The sequence below is a fragment of the Lithobates pipiens genome, unplaced genomic scaffold (genome assembly GCF_037356315.1).
Source record: "Lithobates pipiens isolate NorthernLeopardFrog02 unplaced genomic scaffold, aLitPip1_a1.2 Scaffold_8, whole genome shotgun sequence".
Taxonomy (NCBI): domain Eukaryota; kingdom Metazoa; phylum Chordata; class Amphibia; order Anura; family Ranidae; genus Lithobates; species Lithobates pipiens.
This window is the reverse complement of record NW_027507903.1, coordinates 284,650,387-284,671,441: the sequence shown is the minus strand read 5'-3', so window position 1 is coordinate 284,671,441 and position 21,055 is coordinate 284,650,387. Positions and strand designations below refer to the sequence as shown.

Below are 21,055 nucleotides of genomic sequence, written 5' to 3'. Positions count from 1 at the left end.
ATTCATATCTGGTAAGCAGTAAATCTTATCGTGTGTTGGTGGTGGATTGAATACAACTACTCCCATATTTGGATTTCCAGGAAGAGTGTGGTGTTTACTCAGGGGACCCTTACTGGGCCTTACGTTACCCCCCCTTTTTTTTTTTTTTTTTATACGGACTCATTGTTCACACATTGGGTGTTTATATTTTATAATAGGTGTGTGTCACTGATTCCCATTATATGTGCCCATCAGTATTTGTGGGTTTGTGGGATCAGGAATCCTAATACTTATATGTTCTGTATCACGTATATGTATACACACATATAGGGTTGCTATACCCTATACAATATTTGTTTTAATATTTATTTGTCTATTTTGCACAAGCAGTTGGTTGTATTTACCAATATTTATTTCAACATTCACTTTTATATCATTGCACAAATAGTTGGTTGTATTTGCCTTGGTATCTATTTAGCGCGGCTTATGGGTTTTTTCGTTTTTATTTGCATGTATGTGACATAGCGAAAGCCGCAGCTGAATATCCTCACAGGATTTTCTTTATACATTCATACATTCACACATTCACATTCTTAACCTTAGCGCAGTTTTTTTTCCTTTTTTCTTTAGCAATAAAACTTACAAGTGTTCTAATCCAGCTCCACTTTATCCAAAACAAAAAAAAAAAAAAAAGTAGTTTTGACTTTAGTTATACTAATGCCCCATACACACGAACGGATTTATTTTCTTGGATGGTTTTTCTGACAGAATTCCACTCAAGCTTGGCTTGCATACACATGGGCACACTAAAGTTCATAGAACTTTTTACCGCCAAGAACGCGGTGACGTACAACACTACGACAAGCCAAGAAAATGAAGTTCAATGCTTCCAAGCATGCGTAGGAATTTTGTGCATCGGAATTTGTACAGACGATCGGAATTTCAGATTGGAACTTTTTATGACTGAAAAATAGGAGAACATGCTTTCAATCTTTTGCTGGTGGGAATTCCGCCAGCAAAAGTCTGATGGAGCATACACAGTCGGAATTCCTGACCAAAAGCTCTCATCTGACTTTTGCTGGCAGAATTTCCGATTGTGTGTATGGTGCGTTAGTCTTACAATAGAACCAGACATCCCTAAACATTTAAAAATACACTTGGGAAAAATAACTACTTCACCATGATAAATGATTTATCCATCAAAAGTATAACTTTTAATAAGCATGAACAACTGTAAATCTTGTCAACAGTTAAAGCAATTGTTACCCCAATACTTCATATTCTTGATATGTATCTGCTTTACCATGTACTTGTATGAGAATGTATCCTGTTCTCTTTGTATTACTTCCTTTGTGTGAAATCCCTGGTGTTCCTGTCAGTCCCCAAGCTTAACTATTAAAAACTGACCACACTAAGCAGGATGACACATTGTGGTACGTTCTCTAGCTGTACTGGGAAGTCTGTGTGCTCTCCTCCAAATATCAGACTTGTCCTGACTCCCCTGCTGCACAGTCATTTACTGGGAAGCTAAATGTGGTTTAGTTACAGATACAGCCCAACTGGATACATTTTTTTTTCCTTCCCAAATACAGCAACAAAGTCAATCCAAATAAACACAAGTTCATTACAATGTATCACTTAGTCCTGTGTTTTTCCAGGAGCCATTTCATTTCCACAGCAGGTAATCTCAAAATCTGGAGGTACTGAAGAAAAATCTCAATATGGGTACCATTCTAAATGTGCTGAATACACATTGTAATGCCACACTATTTTAGGACATACATAAAACTATATAGTCACCAATTTATTTTCTAAACTTCAGAATTTAAATACTTTTTTCATAAGAATAGAGACTTCTAATTATAAATGTTTATTTATACATTTGGTCTTCATAATAGAGACAGTTCACAGCTATGGATCAGTGTTACAGGCCGAAATCTCAGCCGTCAAACTTTTTACAATTCGAAAAAAAAAAACTGTCAGTTAAGAGGGAAATAAGGGAAATAAGATCTCAGATACATACTATATGCATCTTCCAAATCACCATCATTAAAAAAAAGATATAAATAAGTTGAAACTACAATACATAACAGGCACATAGAGAGCAGTATCATACAGTACTGGAGAAGAGGACTCGTGGAATTTAATGAATACACCTTTTGCATTCAAGTGGATCAATGTCAGGTTGTCGCTGTGCAGATGTTGTATGTACATCCAGAGGCATTCTTCTGAGGAGTGGTGACATTTACAGTATAGCAGGGAAAGTAAAAAGGCGCTCACTGCCTGCTCTTTAGAGACTCCACCAACCTGCAACACAGAATAAAAGATGTAGACAAATTGTAATAGTAACTTTGTAAAGATATACGTTGATACACAAAATAATGTTCCTGCAAAGGATTTTCACAAAGCGTTGGTTCACCTTAAGAGTAGACGTTAACTTAAAAAAACAAAAAATCATCAATAAAATGTGCATTTAGTAGTTTTTTTTTTTTTTTTTTTTTTTTTTAAAGGAGGCTGGAAAGCATTGTGCCACTGATCACCAGATCTCGGATCTGACCATGCAGGTCTCCTGTAGACTGTCAGTCCCATTCATCATACAGCCAGGTGGCGTCACACTGACAGGAAGACTCAATGAACTACCAAAGCGCTGTGGTAGTTCATTGAGAACCACAAGCCGCCAGCCACAAAGCATGTTGTTCATTCACAGCCGCGCTGTTTTCAACTTCCCTCCTCTTCCTGGGACAGCAGTACGGGGAGAACGACAAGCAGCTGCAGCACTGGGAACATACAACATGTTCCCAAAAGGTGAACTTAGTCTTTAATCGCTTCCCACCCGACATATGATGTTACGGACTTTGAGCAGTGATATCTGAATGATGCCCGCAGTTACAGGCATCATTCAGAAATCTTTGTTTACCGCTGGCAATCCCCTACACCATAAGAACAATCAGAGCAGCTGTTCAGCCACTTGATTGTTCTTACAGGCGGCAGGACGGTGCTTCTCCCAGTTCGCCCCTACGATCGGGGAACCGTAGAAGGAACCAACCACTGCTGGATGTTGACCATAAAGATTTCCAGCGGGGTAGATGGTCCCCAAAAATCTCTGATCATTCGGAGGCTGGGTGCGATGTTGGAAAAAAAAAAATGCTGCAGCCTCGACTGGGAAGCCAAGATAGTTTTTTTATTTTAGGCTTCCCAGCCTAGATGTGAGATCTGGGGACTTAGTGACCCCAGATCTCATTGTAAAGAGGACCTGTCACGCACTAGTCCTATTGCAAAAAACCTTTACATTCCTTAATAGGAATAAAAGGGTATCAAAAAGGAAAAAATAAAATAATAATAGTAATGTAAAAAGCATCAAACTAGAAAAATAAAAGTAAAATTAACAATAAAATAAAAAATACATATTTAAATCGTCCCTGTCCCCGCGTGACGCATACGCAAGTCACGCCCACATACAGGTGGCCAAACCACACAACATGGGAGTTTATCGCCGCAAACGTTCGAGCCATAATTCTAGCCCAAGACCTCCTCTAACTCAAAACATGTAACCCGTAAAAAAAAAAAAAAAAAAAAAAAAAAGGCTAACTTTACTGTTTTGATTTAATGCATGAAAAATTGCTGCGCAAATACAGTGCAAAAGTTGCAAAGACTGCCATTTTATTCTCTAGGGTCTCTGCTGAAATAAGCATATATAATGTTTGAGGGTTCTGTGTAATTTTTTAGCAAAACAATTATGATTTTTACATGTAGGCAAGTGGTTAAGCAAGATTTACCCAAAATCCTGCTATGCAATTCCATATGCTCTGAATAAAACATATTAGTGCTCCTCCTGTTTTAAATGGTGCACATCCTCCTATTACATATGCAGCTGTTAGGAGTCTCTCCACAAAATATGCTGAATATGCAGCTTGAAAGAGCACTGTGCACATCTGCAGTTTGAACAGCCCAGAGCGCCTGCTACATAGCTCATCTGGAGCAGGGAAATCCTAGTGTGAATGACCCAGTTCGGCCACTAGGGGGCATGCAATTGTAAAGTCCAGACTGTCTTGCTTTAATTACATGCTGCTTTTTTTCCTATCTTGCCTGGTAAATTACCCTTACCTTAAAGTGATATTATAGGCAAGATTAAATATGGCCATACATGAAACACTGGTATTTACCCTTGTTGTCCTAAGGGTACAAACATTAATAATATATAAAAGGATGGTCAATTTTCCTGTTTTGGTACACCTACAATCTCTCAAAAAAAATAAAAGGGCTCGAAACTGCTGCTCACCATAGCCGATCTCAGTATGGATGTATACGTGTAAAAGCCTCAGTCAATGTTGCTCATTGGACCATGCCCCAATATGTTTCGCTCCTATGATTAGGCCTCATGGGTGGAGTTAAACATGCCAGGGCCATGGTTCAAGGAGCAATACTGACTATGGCATTGACATGTATACATCCATACTAGGATCGGCTATGGAAAGTGGCAGTTTCAAGCTAAAATGTTCATTGCTGACTGGAGGATGCGTTTTTATTTTTTATTTTTACAATGGCATCCCTAATATTCTGAGTGCCAATGGGGCTCTACACCCTGCCTGGAGCAGTACCACCAAGTACTTATGGCCTTATTCTAAAAAAAAAAAAGGAAGAGGAAGAGGAAGAGGAAGAAGAAGAGCTGCAATATGTTATGCAAAATATAAAAAAAAAACACTAGCCCAAATACATGTCTGCATCCATTAGTGTTCCCATATAATTTTTTAATTGTGTGCAGACACCACCTACCATTCCATAGCCTCATCAAGGCCTGTTCCTTTTGTAGCTGATGTCTTGAAAATCTGCCATTTGCGATCTTTTAAAGCTGGTAATCCCAGTGAGTTAGCCACTTCTGTGGGGGTCATTGCTTGATCCATGTCTTGCTTGTTTGCAAACACCACTAAGATAGCTTTTTTCAACTCCTCCTCCTAATATTAAGACAGTAGGTTATACTATTTAGAACACAGATATAGAAGGAAAAAAGTAATGAATCACAATTAGGGATTTTCTGCATATCAGTTAATTTTTCAGTGTCTTTTTTTTTTTTTTTTAAAGGTTTGCCTATCCAGGAGAACATTTTGCTAAAATGTTGAAATTATGCCGATTTAGAAGTTCATCACAAATATCACTTTTAAATGTATGGCATTTCTATCGTCCCTGCCTCATGCACTGCTTAGGTCTTTCAGTGTTCCCATAATGGCTAAGGGCCTGTGATATCAGTTGTACGTATCAGAAGCAACTTGGTTCATAACTGATCAGGCTACTTTTGATGGGGAGCCTTAAAGAATGGCCTTTTTGTGCACTGTATGCTGGTTTTTTTTTTTTTCCCTTTTTTACACATATACGAGGAGGACTTTAGCTGTAAAAGTCTCTCTCACTAAAGTTCCTCTAGTCTGACAGCAGAATATATTAGAGATAATTAATCCTTTTGGACTCTTTGTGGTCTAGACTCTGCTTTCAGAGGCTTCGTAAAATCCCAACAGCAGCTCACAAGGTCACTATGGGTGGACATCATGAAGTCTATGCCACATAGCTTCTTCTCTCTGCTCGTTATATCAGTAATGACTTAATTTCATACAAACTGCTGAACTTTTAACAGTCTTTCAACATGAGGCATAGCAAGAAGTTCACCAACAAAATTAATTTGGGTGAACTGGTGCAATGCCTCAATGAAACATTAAAGTAGCAGGTATGCTAGTGCTCCCTGTATGCATATGGAATAATTTCAACTAAGACTGGAGTGTATATTATATATATATATATATATATATATATATTAAATTGTAAAGCAAAACATTTGCATGTACTGCCTTTAAAATGATTTTGTGCTTATATATTACTACTCTACATAGTACTACTATAGGCATTAACAAATCTTTGATGGGGAATTCGTCAAGTTTTGTTTCTTGGTTCAGTTATGTAGCTTCCTTATATAAAATAAACATTTTTTTTTTTGAGACGCTGATACCAGGACTTTATATAAACTCTGTATATAACCATTGACCTCTTCTTTAATAACTAACATTTCATTTGATTATTTATTGAAATGTTTACCTCCAACATAGCAACCAGTTCAGACTTTGAGATGCCAATCCTGTCTCTGTCACAGCTGTCCACCACATAAATGACAGCATCTGTATTGGAATAGTAGCAACGCCAATAGGGTCTGAAATGGAACAAAAAGGATTGTATTATAGTTAAGCTGCTTAATGTACAACAGCACAGAAAAATAATATATTTGTTATATATAAAATATAACAAAAGTATACACAAAGAAAGCAAATTCAGATTGTTTTGTTTAATAAAATACAATACAGACAGACATTAAAAAAATGTGATGAGCTTTTGTGCATAAATGCAGCCTCTTTTCACATGATTCTGTAATATGCAGCCTCCGATTCAAGCTCAGATATATACGAACGAAGGTTGTGGTGGGCTCAGGGAGAAGGTGGTATTTGCCCCAGCAAACACACTCTGAAATGCAGTGCAGTTTTGCTTTATGGTGCAGAACAGGAGCACACTGCATCAGCTGAAGGCAAACACAAGGGTACTGTATCCACAGGCTGATGCTAGGATTTAGGATATTGTAAAGCAGAGGTTGAATTTTATATTTAGGATAATGCAACACACAGGTTGAAGGAAAGCTCTAGGCTATTTTAATAGTCAGGTTGAAGGTAAGCTTTAGGCTAACAAAGCCTCGTACACACGATCAGATTGCTGGCCAACAAAACCGTGGACTTTTGTCCGAAGGGCGTTGGCCCAAACTTGTCTTGCATACAAACGGCAAGGAATTGTCGGACAAAAAATACGAACATAGTGGCGTACTACGTTTTTCAGCTATTTAGCGCCACCCTTTGGGCTCCTTCTGCTAATTTCATGTTAATAGAAGTTTGGTGATTGTTGATTCGCACTTTTCAGTTAGTTTCTGAATGGCTGTTTGTCAACCAGCCATGTTGGCCTTGGAGTTATTGCTTTGACGTTATTTTTTTGGTTTAATAATGATTTGATTTGGTATATTTTCTATATTTTTGGATACATAGAATGCACAAGTTCCATTAGCAGATAGCATGTCTAAATTTTATTTGTTTTCTTTTTTTAATGCACAACAAAAACAAAAAAAAAAAAATTGTGGAGAATAATACTTGGCTATGTGTTTTACTTCAAATGACAGTTTGGGAGTAGGCAGTTACATTTAAATTCAATGTAAAATTGACAAGGTACAGCAACATAGTGATATCTTTGATCTTAAAAACTACAGGATAATGGTGTTGTGGTAACTTTCCCAAATAAAAAAAATAAAAAATAATAAAACAAAAAAAACATAATATTATTGAAATCACTAGAAAAAAAAAAAAAAAAAAGCCTTTGAAAATTAGTTTGCAATAACTCCATCAGTATCACCAGAAAAACAACTTTGTTGTCATCGCATTAAAGAAGAAGAGAATGTGCGCTGCATTCCGACATTTCATAATTTGCCACAAATGTTAATTCTCCATTATGAACACTAGTTTACAAGACCGACCGCTTCTGGCTTGTCCTTGCTTTCGAGCATGCGTGTTTGTACTTTTGACTTTTGTCCCACGGACTTGTGCACACACGCTCGGAAAATCCGACAACAGATATTTGTTCGCAGAAAATCCGACAATTGTCCGATGAAGCATACACACATTCAGATTTACTACCAACAGCCTGTCGTCAAACATTTCCTGTCGGAAAGTCTGATCGTGTGTAAGAGGCTTAAGGCATGGGTCTTTAAAGCAATATTAACCCTTTCATGACTAAGCCTATTTTTGGCATTTGGTGTTTACAAGTTAAAATCCATATTTTTTGCTAGAAAATTACTTGGAATCCCCAAACACACACACACGTGTGTGTGTCTGTCTGTGTGTCTGTCTGTGTGTCTGTCTGTGTGTCTGTCTGTGTGTCTGTCTGTGTGTCTGTCTGTGTGTCTGTCTGTGTGTCTGTCTGTGTGTCTGTCTGTGTGTCTGTCTGTGTGTCTGTCTGTGTGTCTGTCTGTGTGTCTGTCTGTGTGTCTGTCTGTGTGTCTGTCTGTGTGTCTGTCTGTGTGTCTGTCTGTGTGTCTGTCTGTGTGTCTGTCTGTGTGTCTGTCTGTGTGTGTATATACATCAGAGACTCTAGAAAATTAAACTGCGATTTTTGCAATATTTCATGTCACACGGTATTTGCGCAGTGGTGTTTTAAAGGCAACTTTTTGGGAAACGGGACACTTTCATGAATAAAAAAAAAAAAAAAAAAAAAAAAACGAAAACAGTAAAATTAGCCGAATTTTTTTGCATAATATGAAAGATAATGTTACGTCGAGTAAATAGATACCAAACATGTCACACTTTATAACTGCACGCACTCGTGGAATGACGACAAACTACGGTACCTAAAAATCTCAATAGGCGACGCTTGAAATTTATTTTTATTTTATTTTTTTTTACGGTTACCACGTTAGCGTTACAGAGGAGGTCTAGTGCTAGAATTATTGCTCTCGCTCTGAAAGTCACGGTGATACCTCACGTGTGATTTGAACACCATTTACATATGCGGGCGCGACTTCCGTATGCGCTTTCTTTGCTTCGCAAGCTTTTTATTTATTTTAAAATGAATAAATTGTTTTTTGTTTTTTAATTTGATCACTTTTATTGCTGTCACAAGGAATGTAAACATCCCTTGTGACAGTAATAGGTGGTGACAGGTACTCTTTATGGAGGGATCGGGGGTTAAAAGACCCCCGATCCCTCCTTTACACTTCAAAGTATTCAGATCGCCGAAAACGGCGATTCTGAATACTGTATATATATATTTTTTTTTTTAAACCGGCGCCATTGGCAGCCGAGTAAATGGGAAGTGACGTCATGACGTCTCTCCGTGTTTACTATTAGGAGGCTAGAATGAAGCCGCTTACGGCTTCATTCCAGTTCCTCCCCAGCAGCCGGAGGCATCGAATCGGTGCTCCCGATTGAGCGGGAGCACCGGTAACAGCGGCTGGAGGGGGGGGGGATGTCCCCTCCTGCTCCTCCGGCATAACAGCCGAGTGGCTTTTAGACGCTTCGGTTGTTATGGCTGGATAGCCAATCGCCCTGCCGATGCGGGCATCATCCCGGGGATTAACCCCCGGATACCGAGTATGCACATCTGCGTAGGCTCGCAGGGAAGGGGTTAAAGTCCAAAATAAAATAAAAATTGTTGACAGGCAGGGTTTTTATACCAGAAGAGACCCAAGTGGTCTCCTCTGTCGTAAATGTCTCTCCCCACTCATGAGCGGTAGTGTGATCTGAGCCATGCATGCAGACCACATTTACAGCACCCACTTAACACCATGATGAAGTGACGTCATTGGGGCCCGACCAAATAAGAGGCTGGAGAGAGCGAACCTGGAAGACGGTGTTAAGATGGAAGCACACAGGACCTACTGGAGGGGTGGTTTGACAGGTAGGTCTGTCATGTGTCAATATGTTGTGCTTAATAGCACATTATTGCACAAAACTTCTGGAGGCCCATAAAAAAAATAAAAATAAATAAATAAATAAATAAATAAATAAAAGGAAGGAGGTTAATACCGCATTAAAATGGGCATGCAGGCCACAGCAAGAACAAAACATCTATTATATATAAACAAACTTACAAAAATAGTGTAGCACAACTATATATAATAGCCAAAACTATTTTTTTTTATAAATCTGTCAGTCCAAAAAACTTTCACAATCTTCAATCACTGTGATGTAATACTCCATATCAGACTGAGGAAGCCCAATCACAGGGCGTAACGTGTATAGGAGGGAGGAGCCGAGCCTGTGATGTCACTTCCGCGACCATCATGAAGGCGGCGGGCCGATACTGACATACATTGAGACCTTGTATGGTTTTATATCCTATATGTGTTTTTAACTTTGGGGGAATATGAATAAAAGTATATAGAGAGCACTATGGTTCTGTTTGATGTGAACTGCAATCTGGGATATCTGTGTAGTTGGAGGAGAAAGGAATAAGGTGAAGTTAAAGCTCGTGGTGAATTGGAAACAGAAACTTCCTTCTGGAAGTGTGGAAAGTATTACAAGTGATTTCAGACCATATTTGAGGTCTTACAAGGAAATGAGCTGATTGTGTGGCCACAGGGTGCATGTTTTGGCACATTATAAAGAGGGATGATTATACATCACGTGTGCACAGTGGTGATGATTGTCAGAGTTATTGAAGATTGTGAAAGTTTTCTTTATGTGAACCCACTGTAAATAACTTGCAATTCTCTAGATACACAAAATATTTTTACATACGGTTACTCATTTCATCCCCCTTTTCACTGCGCAGAAAAAGATCAGCCCTATTTAGGAGACATATTTTAAACAAACCAGAAGGGCTCATTTTCAAATTCCTAGCATTGCCTGGGGATCACTTATAATTGTCAATTTGGGTTGCGATTGGGTCATCTATGGCTACTCTAAAGGCCAGTTCACACCACATGTGTTTTTTTTTTTTTTTTTTTTTTAGTTTTTTTTTAAGCATCAAAAATGCATGGAAAATAGGTTTTATGGTATTCAATGGCGTAGTTCACACCAGTGCTTGCAGTTCCAGTGCATTCCAGTTGCAGAAAAAGTTCCTGCACTGGAACGCTGTAAAACACATCAAAATCGCACTGGAATACGTCCTTTTTATGGTTAATAAAAAAAATTAAAAAAAAAAAAGAAGAAGAAGAGGGGGGAAAATGCACTGGACTGCATCAAAAATGCACATGCAGAAAAGCATCTGGATCAGGATAGATCCATAAAAACCATTATTAATAAATATTAAAAACAAGAACAACAAAGGCATACATAAGAAAAAAAAAAAAAAAAAAAAAACATGCTTTGAAGGAAGTTATGAAGAGCATAGTATTATGGAAAACGTCATTACTACCTGATACTTGTTTGTCCTCCCAAGTCCCATACTTGAAACTTTAGGTTCTTGTAAGTTACTGTCTCAACATTAAAACCGATTGCTGAAAAAATAAATAAAAAAATGGAGCTTATAAAAACAATTCATGGATATAAATATGGAAAAGACCTTTAATATATTTTTTTTTTACCTTACTATCACTAAATGACAAAGCTTACACCGACCCGACGACTCTCTCCTAATCAATAGCTCTTGAGCACACTTGTCTGGCTTCAAAGCAGAGACACAATATTGTAAAAATTGGCCTACAACTTTGGGGTTACAGTCAAAAGGTGTGCGTTTGGAATGTAACATAAAGCCATACAAATAATTAGCTGTATTAAGCAATATAGCATGGCTGATATCTCACACATGTGCTAAGAAAACCACTATTCATAATAATCTTAAAGGGGTGATTTCCAGTTTCCAGGGCGATCCCACAGGTATGGCACATGCATAGCTACATGTTTCCAAGCTGGACCAATGTAAAAATTACCATACTCAAAAAGGTAAGCTTCAAGAGGTTCTTCACTCTTGGGGGGGGGGATAAAAGGAGGAGGAGGAAAGTTAGCAGCTACAAATACTTCACCAGCCTTTGGGTTCCTGATGCCAGCATCTTACTCTGTGGGCAGCTGGCTGAAGACTGGGGGGGGGGAATAAGAGGAGAACTTCATTTAGGATTGTCTAGACCAGTGATGGCGAACCTTGGCACTCCAGATGTTTTGGAACTACATTTCCCATGATGCTCCACCACACTGCAGAGTCCTTGAGCATCATGGGAAATGTAGTTCCAAAACATCAGGGGTGCCAAGGTTCGCCATCACTGGTCTAGGTGAATGGAAGTGAGAGCAGGTACCTGTCAAAACTACCAGCTCCTTCAACTCCACCCCCCCACACATACACTTTTGGGTGAAGTTCTGCTTTCAGCTTCAAGTCTGCTGAACGAGCATACATTTTTCACTTAAACCTCCATAAAATTCCTTATATTTCCTCCTAATTGCACTTGAAACTGCCTGCTGCATAATGAATATGTTCAGCTTTCTGCACAGAAAAGGCTAACTTCTTGTCTTTATCCCAGCTAAAGAAGCAAACTGTGGGAAAAACAAACAAAAACAAAAAAAACAAAAAAAACAACAGCACATGTTCACTAAATGTTAGAAAAGTAATAAAGGCCATAATTACTTGGAATGGTAGTGACAACTTCTCCTACTTGTAACCTGTAAAGTATTGTGGTCTTTCCAGCTCCATCAAGACCCAGAATCAAAATTCTCATCTCTCGTGTTCCAAATAAGCTGGAAAAGATGCTTGAAAAGAAACCCCCTAAAACAGAAAAACGATTCATTGTAAGTAATCCAAGAAATCTCCTTTTTATACAAATAAGAGAAATGGAAACCTAGTACTAGACAGCTTAGCAACATAGAGGAGACTGGAGGGTCCGATCAGATCAGCCTAAGAAAACTGACAGGCGGACCCGATTGATCCGCTAGTGTGAAACGGGCCTAAATGTTTTTTGTTAAGTCCATACTTCTCTTTTTAAAAAAAGATGGACTGTCATGACTGGCTCTCAAAAACTGCGTACTAACATTCAGATTATCATACGATTGCTTTTAAATCTGTATTTTTCGTACGATTTTCTGATCATGCATATGGGCCAATAACGGTTGTGTGAATGAGCCCTAAGAGGGGTACTTCCCTCACTATGGAAAGATTTCTTTTTACCTCATGTCGTTCCCACAGGAAGTAAAGGGAAAGCTATTAACCGGGCCGACAGCAAAAGTAGACAGGGGTTTAATGCTTGAAAAAATTAGCTATAGACACATTTAACCACCTCAATACTGGGAACTTTCACCCCCTTCCTACCCAGGTAAATTTTCAGCGCTGTCACACTTTGAATGACAATTGCGCGATCATGCTACTCTGTACCCGTATTCAATTTTTATCATCAATTATTTCACACAAATAGAACTTTATTTGGGTGGTATTTAATCACCACTGTGTTTATTTTTTGTTATCCCACAATTTTGAAAACATTTAAAAAAAACTGTTTCTGTTATAAAATTTGATCTAATAAGTATTTTTTCTTCTTCACTGATGTGTGCTGATGAGGCTGCACTGACAAAGCTGCACTGACTATCAGTGTAAATGCTGTACTCATTGTACCCTGTCAGATCGGATCTAATTTCCTCACACACTACACTGTGAGGAGAGCCAATAATTGGCAATACTGTGACCAGCGGTGATTGGGCACAGCTGGTCACATGTAAAGGGTTAATGTGATTGGCCCTTTAGCCCAATCCTTTGGACAAAGGTGATCACAGACCCTCCTCAAAGTGTGCTCTTGGGAGGACGTCCTCCCAGAACTGGAGAGCTGTGCTGTAATTGGATATAGTGCGGTGTGCAAGTGGCTAAAGTGAAATTCCAGGATAAACTTAAAGCAGAGTTCCAAAAGGGGAAGTTCCATCCCTCCGCTCCTCTTGAAGAATTGCCACTTTTGAAGAGTGGGTACCCGATTTTGACAGGTACCCGCTCCCACTTCTGCTCTGACTGCATAGGCAGTTGGAAGCAGAAGTTCTCCTCCCTCTCCCACCCCTCTGCAGTCTTCTGGGATACGCGACAGGTGCGCAGTGGGCACCCGGCTGTGAAGCAGTAAGGCCTGTTTCACACTGGGGCACTTTTCAGGCGCTACAGCGCTAAAATTATTGCCTGCAAAGTGCCCGGAAAGAGCCGCTCCTGTGTCTCCAATGTGAAAGCCCCGAGGACTTTCACACTGGAGCAGTGTGCTGGCAGGATGCTAAAAAAAATCCTGCTAGCAGCATCTTTGGAGTGGTGTATATACCACTCCTGCCCATTGAAATCAATGGGCAGCATGGCTATACCGCTGGCAAAGCGCTGCTGCAGCAGTGGTTTTAACTCTTTCTCAGCCGCTAGTGGGGGGGGTAAAAGCATCCTGCTAACGGCTGAATAGCAGCGCAAAATGGACGGTAAAGGACCACTATTTTATTTATTTTTTTTAATAGCGGTGCTTTACCCCCGACACACCCACTGCCCCAGTGTGAAAGGGGCCTAAGCTGTCACAACTGAGTGCCCATAGTTGAGATGCCGGCGCTGAGGAAAGAAGACAGCGGATGAAACAGACTGGGATGAGCACACTGCTGGATACTGGGACAGGTGAGTGGCTGTTTTCTAAAAGTCAGCAGCTGCAGTTTTTGCACAGGAGACTGGAACTCCTCTTTAAAACCTCTTACACTGGGGCGTTTTGCAGGCGCTATATCGTTAAAAACAGCGCCTGCAAAACACCCTAAAACAGCTGCTCCATGCACTCCAGTGTGAAAGCCAGAGGGCTTTCACACTGGAGCTGTGCGCTGGCAGGACGTCAGAAAAAGTCCTGCCAGCAGCTTCTTTGGAGCAGTGAAGGAGCGGTGAACTCATCGCTCCTCCCCATTGAAATCAATGGGGCAGCACTGTAATACCGCCGGCAAAACACCGCTGCGTAGGCATTTTGTGGGCGGATTTAACCCCTTTTCGGCCGATAGCAGGGGGGGTTAAACCGGCCCGGTAGCGGCCGAATAGCTCAGCTAAAACGACGGTAAAGCTGCGCTAAAAATATTGCCGCTTTACCGCTCACGGCTGTGTGAAAGGGGTCTGACTACGCCTAAGAATGTCCCCTCCCATTTCCTAACACCTACTACTCTGTGTAAGAAGGATGCATATACTTACGTATTTTTGGTCTGCTCATGTGATCTCCCATGTCTGCCAGTGGTGGCTGCAAGGGAGAAGTGGTAGCACCCTCATAACAAATGGAGCACTATGGGCCATAGCAAGCCTATGGGTGACCGCCACCACTGCAGACTTTGCCGGTGTCTTGTCATATAACGTCCTCCATCCGATAGTGTCCGCTGCGTACTGCGTAGTACACAGCAAACAGATTCCGAAAATTGCCGAGGATGAACGGCGCCTGCGCCGTGAGTCCAGGTTCTATCCCCACCATCCAAGTGGACATAGAGTAGGAATAAGAAAAGAGCCGAGCGCAGCGAGGCCGAGCCCGAAGCGTGGCGAGCGAAGCTCGCCCGTGAGAGGCCCTCTAATATTCACAACACTATGTCCGCTTGGATGGCGGGGCTACCACCTCCACTCACGGCGCAGGCGCCGTTCGGCTTCGGAGATTTTCCGAAGCTTCGTCTGCTCCGTACTGCGCATGCGCAGTATGGGGCGGACACTATTTCATGGCCGGACACTATACAGACGAACACCGGACATTTGTTGAGTGTTCTCTCTTCTCCTCTGCAGCTGCTGCTGGCTGACACGGGAGATCACATGACCAGTGCAGCCTAAAAAATAGGGAAGTATACAGATCTAACACAGGTTAGTCAGTATAGGTCACGAGTTCTCAACTTGTGACCCTCCTGCTGTTTCAGAACTACAAATGCCATGAGGCTGACAGTTACAAGCATGACTCCCAAAAGGCAGAGGCATGATGGGACTTGTAGTTCGGCCACAGGTTGAGTGCCCCTGGTATAGGTGTTAGGAGTGGAGGTGTATTTTTAAGATTAGTTAGGTTTAAGGTGGAATTCTACTGTGAGTAAACATTACTCTGCATTGCCAAGCTCATACCCCTGTACACAGAAGATATAGAAGAGATTTTCCCGTATACCATCCCCTGAAGTGAAGGTGCCCCTTCCCATACTCTATGAGGCTGTCATGTCACACATCATGCTGAGTTGTGAATACTACATAGAAAACACATACAGAGTTGTGTACTAATAGTAGAAGACTAGCTCTATGTCTGGTAATGGTATCTCACCCATGGTAGACGGAGAAGCGGGCACTCCAGGCCTCGATCACTCTCCTTGCAGATGATGAAGTTTCCCCTTCTATCCCGGAAGCGAAGCTCAGAGTTCCACGTCACACCTCAGCGCTCTGCGCATTCCTTACACAACATTCCACACCAAGAAACCGTCCTTCACCCGGGAAAAATAATTGTACGATATGGAATACTTCTACTGCTAGAGGACTGCGAGAGACTGCCACAATCTATGGGCTCAACAGGTTTATTTATTTTCGCGTTTAACGAAACTGAAGATTAGAGAAAGCATGCCGTGTGCGCGTGCGCGGTGTAATGTACGGAAAGGGGACGTTGTGGGATGATGATGGACTGGTAGAGCTGGTTGTACTGGCTCCTGGGCTATGGTTACGTGACACAAACACGCTAAATTAACGTCCTGCTGTTATCAATCCAGATTAAATATTTAGGAGGGGTTCAAGGGGGCGAGGGATTACCACTGTGAAGGGGATAAACTCTGTCTCCAACATACATCCCCCCTCTCTTAACCATTTCTGACACTTCTCTCCTTTTTTTTTTTTGTGCTATAAAACTACTTAGAACCCCAAAGTTTTATTTATATATATATATATATATATATATATATATATATATATATATATATATATATATATATTTAACGACTTTAGCCCCGGACCATTTTGCTGGTCAAAGACAAGAGCACTTTTTGCGATTCGGAACTGCGTCGCTTTAACTGACAATTGCGCACTCTTACGGCGTGGCTCCCAAACAAAATTGACATCCTTTCTTTTCCCACAAATAGAGCTTTCTTTTGGTGGTATTTGATCACCCCTGCAGTTTTTATTTTTTGCGCTATAAACAAAAAAAGAGTGTCAATTTTGAAGAAAAACACATTATTTTTTACATTTTGCTATAATAAATATCCCCCAAAAATATATAAAAAAACATTTTTTTTCCTCAGTTTAGGCCGATATGTATTCTACATATTTTTAAGCAATAAGCGTTTATTGATTGGTTTAACCACTTGCCGACCGCCGCACGACGATGTACGTCGACAGAATGGCACGGGCAGGCATATGGGCGTACCTGTACGTCCCTGCCTTCCCGCGGGTGGGGGGCCCTATCGGGCCCCCCCCCCGGTGCCTGCGGCGGTCGGTATTCGTTCGGGAGCGATCCGGGATGAGGGGGCGGCCATTCATTCATGGCCACCCCCTCGCGATCGCTCCCGACGAATGAAAATGCTCCGTGACATCACTTCCTCTCCTGTAATGTAAACACAGGAGAGGAAGTGATGTAATCTCTCCTCCGTGTCGGTATTTTTCGTTCCGACACAGAGGAGAGAGGATCGGTGAGTTGCACCAACACGACACTACACAGTAGAACATGCCAGGCACACTCACACCCCCCCCCCCGATCACCCCCCAATTACCCCTGCCCCCCCAGTCACAGTGACACCAATGTCATTTTTTTTTTTTGCATTGGTGTCATTTGTGACTGTAATAACTGTTAGGGCAGTTAGGGTTAGCCCCCTTTAGTTCTAATGTACCCCCCTAACCCCCCCAATAAAGGTTTAACCCCGTGATCACCCCCCGTCGCCAGTGTCACTAAGGCTGGGTTCACATTGCAGCGGTTTATGAGAAAGAATGTGATTCGCACCGCACTGCAGTGCAAATCACATCCGATCTCTGTGCGATTCGAGTTCAGCCATTCGCCGCACCCGCCGCAAATTCGCACGGGACCCTTTTTTTGGTCCGCAGCAGAATCGGATCGCATGGGTGTTCACACCATGTGATCCGAGTTTGCAGATCGCACTGCGATATGCGAACTGATCTGGGGGTGTCATTAACATTTCACTGACACTCCCAGCAGTTCGCATAGGGCAGTGTGAACTGCCGCCGGGAGGCATGCGATGCGGGAACCCGCCGCGGATTCGTGGCGTTCCCGCATCGCTCCAGTGTGAACCCAGCCTAATAAGCGATCATTTTTCTGATCTCTGTATTAGTGTCACAGGTGACGCTAGTTAGGCAGGTAGGTATTTAGGTTCGCCGCAGCTTTTTATAGCGCCAGGGACCCCCATATACTACCGCATAAAGCCCCCTGATTGCCCCCTAGTTAACCCTTTCACCAGTGATCACCATATAACTGTTACAGGTGACGCTGGTTGGTTAGTTATTTTTTTATAGTTTCAGGGCACCCGCCATTTATTACCTAATAAAGGTTTAACCCCCTGATCACCCGGCGGGTGTCATTTGTGACTGTAATAACTGTTAGGGCAGTTAGGGTTAGCCCCCTTTAGTTCTAAGGTACCCCCCTAACCCCCCCAATAAAGGTTTAACCCCGTGATTACCCCCCGTCGCCAGTGTCACTAAGGCTGGGTTCACATTGCAGCGGTTTATGAGAACGGATGTGATACGCACCGCACTGCAGTGCAAATCACATCCGATCTCTGTGCGATTCGAGTTCAGCCATACAGATAGTATGGCTGAATTTGACCGCACCCGCCGCAAATTCGCACGGGACCCTTTTTTTGGTCCGCAGCAGAATCGGATCGCATGGGTGTTCACACCATGCGATCCGAGTTTGCAGATCGCACTGCGATATGCGAACTGACCTGGGGGTGTCATTAACATTTCACTGACACTCCCAGCAGTTCGCATAGGGCAGTGTGAACTGCCGCTGGGAGGCATGCGATGCGGGAACCCGCCGCGGATTCGTGGCGTTCCCGCATCGCTCCAGTGTGAACCCAGCCTAATAAGCAATCGTTTTTCTGATCGCTGTATTAGTGTCACAGGTGACGCTAGTTAGGCAGGTAGGTATTTAGGTTCGCTGCAGCTTTTTATAGCGCCAGGGACCCCCATATACTACCGCATAAAGCCCCCTGATTGCCCCCTAGTTAACCCTTTCACCAGTGATCACCATATAACTGTTACAGGTGACGCTGGTTGGTTAGTTATTTTTTTATAGTTTCAGGGCACCCGCCATTTATTACCTAGTCTCACTAGTGTACCCCTAAATTTAGGGGTGTCTACTTTCCAAAATGGGGTCATTTGGGGGGGTTTGTGCCATCTTGGCATTTTATGGCCTTCAAAACTGTAACGCCCTTAGAAAGCCTGAAGGCGGTGCTTGGTTTTCGGGGCCCCGTACGCGGCTAGGCTCCCAAAAAGTCCCACATATGTGGTATCCCCGTACTCAGGAGAAGCAGCAGAATTTATTTTGGGGTGTCATTTCACATATGCCCATGGCATGCGTGAGCAATATATCATTTAGTGACAACTTTGTGAAAAAAAAAAAAAAAAAAAAAGTTTGTAATTTTCCCGCAACTTGTGGCAAAATATAAAATATTCCATGGACTCAACATGCCTCTCAGCAAATAGCTTGGGGTGTCTACTTTCTAAAATGGGGTCATTTGTGGGGGTTTTGTGCCATCTTGGCATTTTATGGCCTTCAAAACTGTAATAGGTAGTGAGGAGTGAAGTCAAATATTTACGCCCTTAGAAAACCTGAAGGCGGTTCTTGGCTTTCGGGGCCCCGTACGCGGCTAGGCTCCCAAAAAGTCCCACATATGTGGTATCCCCGTACTCAGGAGAAGCAGAAGAATTTATTTTGGGGTGTCATTTCACATATGCCCATAGCATGTGTGAGCAATATATCATTTAGTGACAACTTTGTGTAAAAAAAAAAAAAAAATTTTTTTGTCATTATTCAATCGCTTGAGGCAAAAAAATAAAATATTCAATGGGCTCAACATGCCACTTATCAATTTCCTTAGGGGGTCTACTTTCCAAAATGGGGTCATTTGGGGGGGTTTTGTACTGCCCTGCCATTTTAGCACCTCAAGAAATGAGATAGGCATTCGTAAACTAAAAGCTGCGTAAATTCCAGAAAACGTACCTTAGTTTGTAGATGTGACAACTTTTGCGCAAACCAATAAATATACAGTTATTGACTTTTTTTTACCAAAGACATGTGGCTGAATACATTTTGGCCTAAATGTATGACTAAAATTGAGTTTATTGGATTTTTCTAATAACAAAAAGTAGAAAATATCATTTTTTTTCAAAATTTGCAGTCTTTTTACGTTTATATCGCAAAAAATAAAAATTGCAGAGGCAATCAAATACCATCAAAAGAAAGCTCTATTTGTGGGAAGAAAAGGACGCAAATTTTGTTTGGGTACAACATTGCATGACCGCGCAATTACCAGTTAAAGCAGCGCAGTGCCAAATTGTAAAAAGACCTCTGGTCATTGACCAGCAAAATGGTCCGGTCTGAAAGTGGTTAAGCAAAAGTTATAACGTTTGCAAAATAGGGGATAGTTTCATGGCATTTTTATTAATAATTTGTTTTTATTAGTAATGGCGGCGATCAGCGATTTTTATCATGACTGCGATATTATGGCGGACATATCGGACATTTTTGATACATTTTTGGGACCATTGTCATTTATACAGCAATCAGTGCTATACAAGTGCACTGATTCCTGTGTAAATCACACTGGCAGTGCATGGATTAACCACTAGGGGGCAGTGTAGGAGTTAAGTATGTCCTGGGAAGTGATTCTAACTGTAAAGGGGTGTGGCTCCATGTGGCACGTCACTAAGCTCTGCTCCCGAGGGCTTTCACACTACAGCGGTGCGCTGGCAGGACGTCAGGGAAAAGTCCTGCCAGCAGCTTCTTTGGAGCAGTGAAGGAGTGGTGTGTTGAAATCAATGGGGCAGCGCTGTAATACCGCCGGCAAAATGCTGCTATTGCGGCGTATTGCTTGTAGTTTTAACCCTTTCTCAGCCGCTAGCGGCCAAAATGCACCGCAAATCCAGTGGTAAAATGCCACTAAAAATAGCGGCGTTTTACCGCCAACGCTAAGGGCAGTGTGGTGTGAAAGGGGTCTAAGATTGCCCCTAGCAAATTAAAATGCAAGCTGGATATGAACCCTCTGTGTCTTATTCCACTCACGGGGATGTACAGGTGCAATAAGCCCCGGTGCAAAACCTGCCAATTTGTGAACCATGGCCAAAAAAACTTTACTCACAAAGGAATAACTTATATAGCTTTCTTTGTAGATAATAATGATATATATTTTTTATTAGTATTTTATAGGTCAAATTTTTAATACAAATTTTTTTGTTTGTTTTTTGTTTGTTTTTCTGAGAATAATTATTTATTATTATTCTTCATATTTTTTTTATTTTTATTATTATTATTATTATTATCTTTTTTTATATATATTTTTTATTATTATTATTTTTTATTATTATACTTCCCTTGGTATTTATAATTTAATATTATGATCGGCTCATCGTAATTTATCGGCATATAAATATAATCTGCTGT

The 21,055-nt window shown here is 41.4% G+C and overlaps 1 protein-coding gene across 1 annotated transcript; it reads right to left on the bottom strand.

Moving 5' to 3' along the window:
- Window positions 1-1,167: 1,167 nt before the first annotated feature.
- ARL1 (ARF like GTPase 1) lies at window positions 1,168-15,886 on the bottom strand. The gene is made up of 6 exons (XM_077472256.1): window positions 15,725-15,886; window positions 12,106-12,243; window positions 10,906-10,987; window positions 6,058-6,169; window positions 4,753-4,931; window positions 1,168-2,286 (listed from the first exon to the last, which is right to left on the bottom strand). Exons 1-6 carry the CDS (start codon window positions 15,726-15,728, stop codon window positions 2,256-2,258), a joined length of 546 nt encoding a protein of 181 aa, XP_077328382.1. The 5' UTR covers window positions 15,729-15,886; the 3' UTR covers window positions 1,168-2,255.
- Between the last annotated feature and the right edge of the window lie 5,169 nt (window positions 15,887-21,055).

Excerpts from the sequence above, each read along its gene's own strand:
- ARL1 (XM_077472256.1), bottom strand. Across the intron at positions 6,170-10,905 it reads GGAGGACAAACAAGTATCAG|ACCCTATTGGCGTTGCTACT; the intron begins GTAGTAATGACG and ends GTTCCATTTCAG. Across the intron at positions 4,932-6,057 it reads AACTGGTTGCTATGTTGGAG|GAGGAGGAGTTGAAAAAAGC; the intron begins GTAAACATTTCA and ends TCTTAATATTAG.